This window comes from Pseudoliparis swirei, chromosome 23, assembly GCF_029220125.1.
Source record: "Pseudoliparis swirei isolate HS2019 ecotype Mariana Trench chromosome 23, NWPU_hadal_v1, whole genome shotgun sequence".
Classification (NCBI taxonomy): domain Eukaryota; kingdom Metazoa; phylum Chordata; class Actinopteri; order Perciformes; family Liparidae; genus Pseudoliparis; species Pseudoliparis swirei.
This window is the reverse complement of record NC_079410.1, coordinates 24,016,621-24,025,135: the sequence shown is the minus strand read 5'-3', so window position 1 is coordinate 24,025,135 and position 8,515 is coordinate 24,016,621. Positions and strand designations below refer to the sequence as shown.

The 8,515-nt window shown below is 51.8% G+C and overlaps 1 protein-coding gene across 1 annotated transcript in view; it reads left to right on the top strand.

Moving 5' to 3' along the window:
• The window catches only part of LOC130189077 (proteasome activator complex subunit 3-like), a 19,786-nt gene extending 13,395 nt beyond the window's left edge, over positions 1-6,391 (top strand). Inside the window, exons 7-10 of the mRNA XM_056407735.1 lie at positions 4,347-4,415; positions 5,016-5,135; positions 5,190-5,276; positions 5,358-6,391. Of these exons, the coding sequence (XP_056263710.1) occupies positions 4,347-4,415; positions 5,016-5,135; positions 5,190-5,276; positions 5,358-5,438 (357 nt within the window). The 3' untranslated portion in view covers positions 5,439-6,391. The remainder of the gene's footprint in view (positions 1-4,346; positions 4,416-5,015; positions 5,136-5,189; positions 5,277-5,357) is intronic.
• Positions 6,392-8,515: the final 2,124 nt, after the last annotated feature.

The following is an 8,515-nucleotide window of genomic DNA, read 5'->3' as shown; positions in this document are numbered from 1 at the left end:
TCCTCTGACTCGTGTCCTCTGACTCGTGTCCTCTGACTCGTGTCCTCTGACTCGTGTCCTCTGACTCGTGTCCTGACTCGTGTCCTCTGACTCGTGTCCTCTGACTCGTGTCCTCTGACTCGTGTCCTCTGACTCGTGTCCTCTGACTCGTGTCCTCTGACTCGTGTCCTCTGACTCGTGTCCTCTGACTCGTGTCCTCTGACTCGTGTCCTCTGACTCGTGTCCTCTGACTCGTGTCCTCTGACTCGTGTCCTCTGACTCGTGTCCTCTGACTCGTGTCCTCTGACTCGTGTCCTCTGACTCGTGTCCTCTGACTCGTGTCCTCTGACTCTTGTCCTCTGACTCGTGTCCTTTTGACTCGTGTCCTCTGACTCGTGTCCTTTGACTCGTGTCCTCTGACTCGTGTCCTCTGACTCGTGTCCTTTGACTCGTGTCCTCTGACTCGTGTCCTCTGACTCGTGTCCTCTGACTCGTGTCCTGACTCGTGTCCTCTGACTCGTGTCCTCTGACTCGTGTCCTGACTCGTGTCCTCTGACTCGTGTCCTCTGACTCGTGTCCTCTGACTCGTGTCCTCTGACTCGTGTCCTCTGACTCTTGTCCTCTGACTCTTGTCCTCTGACTAGTGTCCTGACTCGTGTCCTGACTCGTGTCCTCTGACTCGTGTCCTCTGACTCGTGTCCTCTGACTCGTGTCCTCTGACTCGTGTCCTCTGACTCGTGTCCTCTGACTCGTGTCCTCTGACTCGTGTCCTCTGACTCGTGTCTCCTGACTCGTGTCCTCTGACTCGTGTCCTCTGACTCGTGTCCTCTGACTCGTGTCCTCTGACTCGTGTCCTGACTCGTGTCCTCTGACTCGTGTCCTCTGACTCGTGTCCTGACTCGTGTCCTCTGACTCGTGTCCTCTGGCCTCGTGTCCTCTGGCCTCGTGTCCTCTGGCCTCGTGTCCTGACTCGTGTCCTCTGACTCGTGTCCTCCTGACCTCGTGTCCTCTGACTCGTGTCCTCTGACTCGTGTCCTCTGACTCGTGTCCTCTGACTCGTGTCCTCTGGCCTCGTGTCCTCTGGCCTCGAGTCCTCTGGCCTCGTGTCCTCTGGCCTCGTGTCCTCTGGCCTCGTGTCCTCTGGCCTCGTGTCCTCTGACTCGTGTCCTCTGACCGTGTCTCTGACTCGTGTCCTCTGACTCGTGTCCTCTGACTCGTGTCCTCTGACTCGTGTCCTCTGACTCGTGTCCTCTGACTCGTGTCCTCTGACTCGTGTCCTCTGACTCGTGTCCTCTGACTCGTGTCCTCTGACTCGTGTCCTGACTCGTGTCCTCTGACTCGTGTCCTCTGACTCGTGTCCTCTGACTCGTGTCCTCTGACTCGTGTCCTCTGACTCGTGTCCTCTGACTCGTGTCCTCTGACTCGTGTCCTCTGACTCGTGTCCTCTGACTCGTGTCCTCTTGACTCGTGTCCTCTTGACTCGTGTCCTCTGACTCGTGTTCTCTGACTCGTGTCTCCTGACTCGTGTCCTCTGACTCGTGTCCTCTGACTCGTGTCCTCTGACTCGTGTCCTCTGACTCGTGTCCTCTGACTCGTGTCCTCTGACTCGTGTCCTCTGACTCGTGTCCTGACTCGTGTCCTCTGACTCGTGTCCTCTGACTCGTGTCCTCTGACTCGTGTCCTCTGACTCGTGTCCTCTGACTCTTGTCCTCTGACTCTTGTCCTCTGACTCTTGTCCTCTGACTAGTGTCCTGACTCGTGTCCTCTGACTCGTGTCCTCTGACTCGTGTCCTCTGACTCGTGTCCTCTGACTCGTGTCCTCTGACTCGTGTCCTCTGACTCGTGTCCTGACTCGTGTCCTCTGACTCGTGTCCTGACTCGTGTCCTCTGACTCGTGTCCTCTGACTCGTGTCCTCTGACTCGTGTCCTGACTCGTGTCCTGACTCGTGTCCTCTGACTCGTGTCCTCTGACTCGTGTCCTCTGACTCGTGTCCTCTGACTCGTGTCCTCTGACTCGTGTCCTCTGACTCGTGTCTCCTGACTCGTGTCCTCTGACTCGTGTCCTCTGACTCGTGTCCTCTGACTCGTGTCCTCTGACTCGTGTCTCCTGACTCGTGTCCTCTGACTCGTGTCCTCTGACTCGTGTCCTCTGACTCGTGTCCTCTGACTCGTGTCCTCTGACTCGTGTCCTCTGACTCGTGTCCTCTTGACTCGTGTCCTCTGACTCGTGTCCTCTGACTCGTGTCCTCTGACTCGTGTCCTCTGACTCGTGTCCTCTGACTCGTGTCCTCTGACCTGTCCTCTGACTCGTGTCCTCTGACTCGTGTCCTCTGACTCGTGTCCTCTGACTCGTGTCCTCTGACTCGTGTCCTCTGACTCGTGTCCTCTGACTCGTGTCCTGACTCGTCTCCTCTGACTCGTCTCCTCTGACTCGTCTCCTCTGACTCGTCTCCTCTGACTCGTCTCCTCTGACTCGTCTCCTCTGACTCGTCTCCTCTGACTCGTCTCCTCTGACTCGTGTCCTCTGACTCGTGTCCTCTGACTCTGTCCTCTGACTGTCCTCTGACTCGTGTCCTCTGACTCGTGTCCTTTGACTCGTGTCCTCTGACTCGTGTCCTCTGACTCGTGTCCTTTGACTCGTGTCCTCTGACTCGTGTCCTCTGACTCGTGTCCTCTGACTCGTGTTCTCTGACTCGTGTCCTGACTCGTGTCCTGACTCGTGTCCTCTGACTCGTGTCCTCTGACTCGTGTTCTCTGACTCGTGTCCTGACTCGTGTCCTCTGACTTGTGTCCTCTGACTCGTGTCCTGCCTCGTGTCCTCTTGACTCGTGTCCTCTTGACTCGTGTCCTCTGACTCGTGTCCTCTGACTCGTGTCCTCTGACTAGTGTCCTCTGACTCGTGTCCTCTGACTCGTGTCCTCTGACTCGTGTCCTCTGACTCGTGTCCTGACTCGTGTCCTCTGACTCGTGTCCTCTGACTCGTGTCCTCTTGACTCGTGTCCTCTTGACTCGTGTCCTCTTGACTCGTGTCCTCTTGACTCGTGTCCTGACTCGTGTCCTCTGACTCGTGTCCTCTGACTCGTGTCCTCTGACTCGTGTCCTCTGACTCGTGTCCTGACTCGTGTCCTGACTCGTGTCCTCTGACTCGTGTCCTCTGACTCGTGTCCTGACTCGTGTCCTCTGACTCGTGTCCTCTGACTCGTGTCCTGACTCGTGTCCTCTGACTCGTGTCCTCTGACTCGTGTCCTCTGACTCGTGTCCTCTGACTCGTGTCCTCTGACTCGTGTCCTCTGACTCGTGTCCTCTGACTCGTGTCCTGACTCGTGTCCTCTGACTCGTGTCCTCTGACTCGTGTCCTCTGACTCGTGTCCTCTGACTCGTGTCCTCTGACTCGTGTCCTCTGACTCGTGTCCTCTGACTCGTGTCCTCTGACTCGTGTCCTCTGACTCGTGTCCTGACTCGTGTCCTCTGACTCGTGTCCTCTGACTCGTGTCCTCTGACTCGTGTCCTCTGACTCGTGTCCTGACTCGTGTCCTCTGACTCGTGTCCTCTGACTCGTGTCCTGACTCGTGTCCTCTGACTCGTGTCCTCTGACTCGTGTCCTCTGACTCGTGTCCTCTGACTCGTGTCCTGACTCGTGTCCTCTGACTCGTGTCCTCTGACTCTTGTCCTGACCAGCGTGTCCTCTGACCTCGTGTCCTTTGACTCGTGTCCTCTGACTCGTGTCCTCTGACTCGTGTCCCCTGACTCGTGTCCTCTGACCTCGTGTGTCCTCTGACTCGTGTCCTCTGACTCGTGTCCTCTGACTCGTGTCCTGACTCGTGTCCTCTGACTCGTGTCCTCTGACTCGTGTCCTCTGACTCGTGTCCTGACTCGTGTCCTGACTCGTGTCCTCTGACTCGTGTCCTCTGACTCGTGTCCTCTGACTCTTGTCCTCTGACTAGTGTCCTGACTCGTGTCCTCTGACTCGTGTCCTCTGACTCGTGTCCTCTGACTCGTGTCCTCTGACTCGTGTCCTGACTCGTGTCCTCTGACTCGTGTCCTCTGACTCTTGTCCTCTGACTCGTGTCCTCTGACTCGTGTCCTGACGTCCTCTGACTCTTGTCCTCTGACTCGTGTCCTCTGACTCGTGTCCTCTGACTCGTGTCCTGACTCGTGTCCTCTGACTCGTGTCCTCTGACTCGTGTCCTCTGACTCTTGTCCTCTGACTCGTGTCCTCTGACTCTTGTCCTCTGACTCGTGTCCTGACTCGTGTCCTCTGACTCGTGTCCTCTGACTCGTGTCCTGACTCTTGTCCTCTGACTCGTGTCCTCTGACTCGTGTCCTGACTCGCGTCCTCTGGCTCGTGTTCTCTTGTTGCTCTGCAGGTGAAGATGTGGGTCCAGCTGCTCATCCCCAGGATAGAAGATGGGAATAACTTTGGCGTGTCCATCCAGGTACAGGATGTCTGTCCTCCTCCTCTTAGTGCAGCATGTTGAAGTTCTCCATGTGTTGTAAGTCGTGTGGTCCTGTCCAATGGGAACGTGGACACACTGAATCTGCTCGTCCAACTGTCAGTCGACATGTCTCAGACTCCTGAATGAACCTGCAGACTGGCTTATGTCCACCAGGGGTCACTGCGGTGCGGACCCTGTCATGGTCTCCGGGGCCCAAACCGGTGGATGGTTCATTCTCATGGATCTCTTCTGTTGAACCAGATGCTCAGTGGGCCAGGAAACACACCCACCAATTAAACGCCTTCCTCCTCAGCCAATCACATATGTGTTAACCAGTTAAGCCCGCCCTCGACCATATTCACACACGTGAGCGCCAGGAGAGCCGATGCATGAGCAGGTTATTTCACTAGAGCAGCGTGGACCTGTTGACCCGGGAGCCGAGACCCGTTTCAGTGGAACGAGGCGTGTCTGCAGTCCCTGTGCTGGCCACTAGGGTGCAGCAGTGATGTGCGGCGCTGTCTGGTGTCTGACAACAGTCTTGGTTGTCATGGAAACGTAACCTCCCTGTCCTCTGAGTCTCACCGCTCGCCGTGTGCGCAGGAGGAGACGGTGGCCGAGCTGCGGACCGTGGAGTCCGAGGCCGCGTCCTACCTGGACCAGATCTCCAGATACTACATCACCAGAGCCAAGCTGGTCTCCAAGATCGCTGGCCCTCACGTGGTGAAGCGCTGGCGCGGGCCGCGGCTCCTGAGTAACGCCGTGTGTTGTCTGCAGGAGGACTACAGGAGGACCATCACGGAGATCGACGAGAAGGAGTACATCAGCCTGAAGATCATCGTGTCGGAGCTCCGCAACCAATACGTGAGTCCTCTGGGACCGTGTGCTGGACACACACACACACACACACACGTGCTGCTCCTAATGTCTGCTTGTTGCTTTCAGGTCATCCTTCATGACATGATCCTGAAGAACATTGAGAAGATCAAGAAACCCAGAAACAGCAACGCAGAAGCTCTGTACTGAACACACACACAGGCGCACACACACACACACACACACACATGAGCTCATTCAAACCGTTTCTTCTAGCTGATGGTTTTGTGGTTTTCTGCCTGGAGACGGTTCCTGAACGTCCAATGAGAAGCTTCCTGCTGCCGCCGATACTCAGTCATAAAAAGTTTAAATGTGGTGAAACCGTCGTGACACACATACACACACACACATACACACACACACACAGCTGTTGGGGAACCGCCTCATCCTTGTTCCTGTCCTCTGCCGTCATCGACTCTGGAACCTTTTCTTACAAAATGATCCTGACCCCCCCCCCTGTAGTCCTGTCGTTTTCCTGACTCACACACATGTGACTACAGTTTATAAAGACCTGGTGGAGGATCCCTGCTTCTTTATTTCTGCCCCCGCTGTGCTTTCTTTGTGCTCGTAGCATCGGAGACGTTAGAAGACACTTTGCAAGAACAAATAAATCCGCCCTGCAGGTCCAGACCCACTGAGACTGGTCCGCGCTGCAGGTCCAGACCCAGTGGACCCGGGATCCGGCTCCTGCAGGTCCATAACGGGTAGCACTGATGTGCCTCTTGAGTCTCCTGTGAGCGTTGTGAACTGGATCCAGAGAGTCCGGTTCCACGTGAACACTTCAATGTGTTGGTGTCGATGACCTCATGGCGATACGGAGGATGGCTCGGGGACGCTGGGGACCGTCTTTGAATACATGTCATTGCGTTTGAAGCTTTAAGCCAACAAAGGGATGAAGGACCAAACGGGGAATGTTACTCAGTCAAAGTTCAAGTGGCTCTAAAAGCTTTTGAATGAATTGGAATGCAGCCCACGGCCCCCTGTTGTAAAGCTGATTTCTTTGAGGAACATGGTGTGGTGCGTTCACTGTCCAGCCCGTGTTCTGTTCATCAGAGTGTCTCCTCTGAGCTGAAGAAGCAGACGCAAATAAAACTTTGACCAAAGCGAGCGTCTCATGTCCTTCATGGCAGCTCCATAAGACCGTATGAATGTCTGAAGACGTCTTCTTCTACATGGCACGCTCAACTCAGTTTATCACTGCCTCCCCTCAGAGGGCTTTACAATCTACACATAGACACCATGACCTTTGACCCTTGACCTCATCGGATCAGGAACAACTGATCTCCAAAAACCCTTTCAGGGGGGGAAAAGGAAGGAAACCTTCAGGAGAGACCAGAGGAGATGAACAATAGATGTCATGTGACCAGGTGAACAATAGATGTCACGTGACCAGATGAACAATAGATGTCATGTGACCAGATGAACAATAGAGGTCATGTGACCAGGTGAACAATAGATGTCACGTGACCAGATGAACAATAGATGTCATGTGACCAGGTGAACAATAGATGTCATGTGACCAGATGAACAATAGATGTCACGTGACCAGATGAACAATAGATGTCATGTGACCAGGTGAACAATAGATGTCACGTGACCAGATGAACAATAGATGTCACGTGACCAGATGAACAATAGATGTCACGTGACCAGATGAACAATAGATGTCATGTGACCAGATGAACAATAGATGTCATGTGACCAGGTGAACAATAGATGTCACGTGACCAGGTGAACAATAGATGTCATGTGACCAGATGAACAATAGATGTCATGTGACCAGGTGAACAATAGATGTCATGTGACCAGGTGAACAATAGATGTCATGTGACCAGATGAACAATAGATGTCATGTGACCAGGTGAACAATAGATGTCATGTGACCAGGTGAACAATAGATGTCATGTGACCAGGTGAACAATAGATGTCACGTGACCAGATGAACAATAGATGTAATGTGACCAGGTGAACAATAGATGTCATGTGACCAGATGAACAATAGATGTCACATGACCAGATGAACAATAGATGTCATGTGACCAGGTGAACAATAGATGTCATGTGACCAGGTGAACAATAGATGTCATGTGACCAGATGAATAGATGTCATGTGACCAGGTGAACAATAGATGTCATGTGACCAGATGAACAATAGATGTCATGAGACCAGATGAACAATAGATGTCATGTGACTAGATGAACAATAGATGTCATGTGACCAGATGAACAATAGATGTCATGTGACTAGATGAACAATAGATGTCATGTGACTAGATGAACAATAGATGTCATGTGACTAGATGAACAATAGATGTCATGTGACTAGATGAACAATAGATGTCATGAGACTAGATTAACAATAGATGTCATGTGACCAGATGAACAATAGATGTCATGTGACCAGATGAACAATAGATGTCATGTGACTAGATGAACAATAGATGTCATGTGACCAGGTGAACAATAGATGTCATGTGACCAGATGAATAGATGTCATGTGACCAGATGAACAATAGATGTCATGTGACTAGATGAACAATAGATGTCATGTGACTAGATGAACAATAGATGTCATGTGACCAGGTGAACAATAGATGTCATGTGACCAGATGAACAATAGATGTCATGTGACTAGATGAACAATAGATGTCATGTGACTAGATGAACAATAGATGTCATGTGACCTGATGAACAATAGATGTCATGTGACCAGATGAACAATAGATGTCATGTGACCAGATGAACAATAGATGTCATGTGACCTGATGAACAATAGATGTCATGTGACCAGATGAACAATAGATGTCATGTGACCAGATGAACAATAGATGTCATGTGACCAGATGAACAATAGATGTCATGTGACCAGATGAACAATAGATGTCATGTGACCAGATGAACAATAGATGTCATGAGACCAGATGAACAATAGATGTCATGTGACCAGGTGAACAATAGATGTCATGTGACCAGATGAATAGATGTCATGTGACCAGATGAACAATAGATGTCATGTGACTAGATGAACAATAGATGTCATGTGACTAGATGAACAATAGATGTCATGTGACCTGATGAACAATAGATGTCATGTGACCAGATGAACAATAGATGTCATGTGACCAGATGAATAGATGTCATGTGACCAGATGAACAATAGATGTCATGTGACCAGATGAACAATAGATGTCATGTGACCAGATGAACAATAGATTTCATGTGACTAG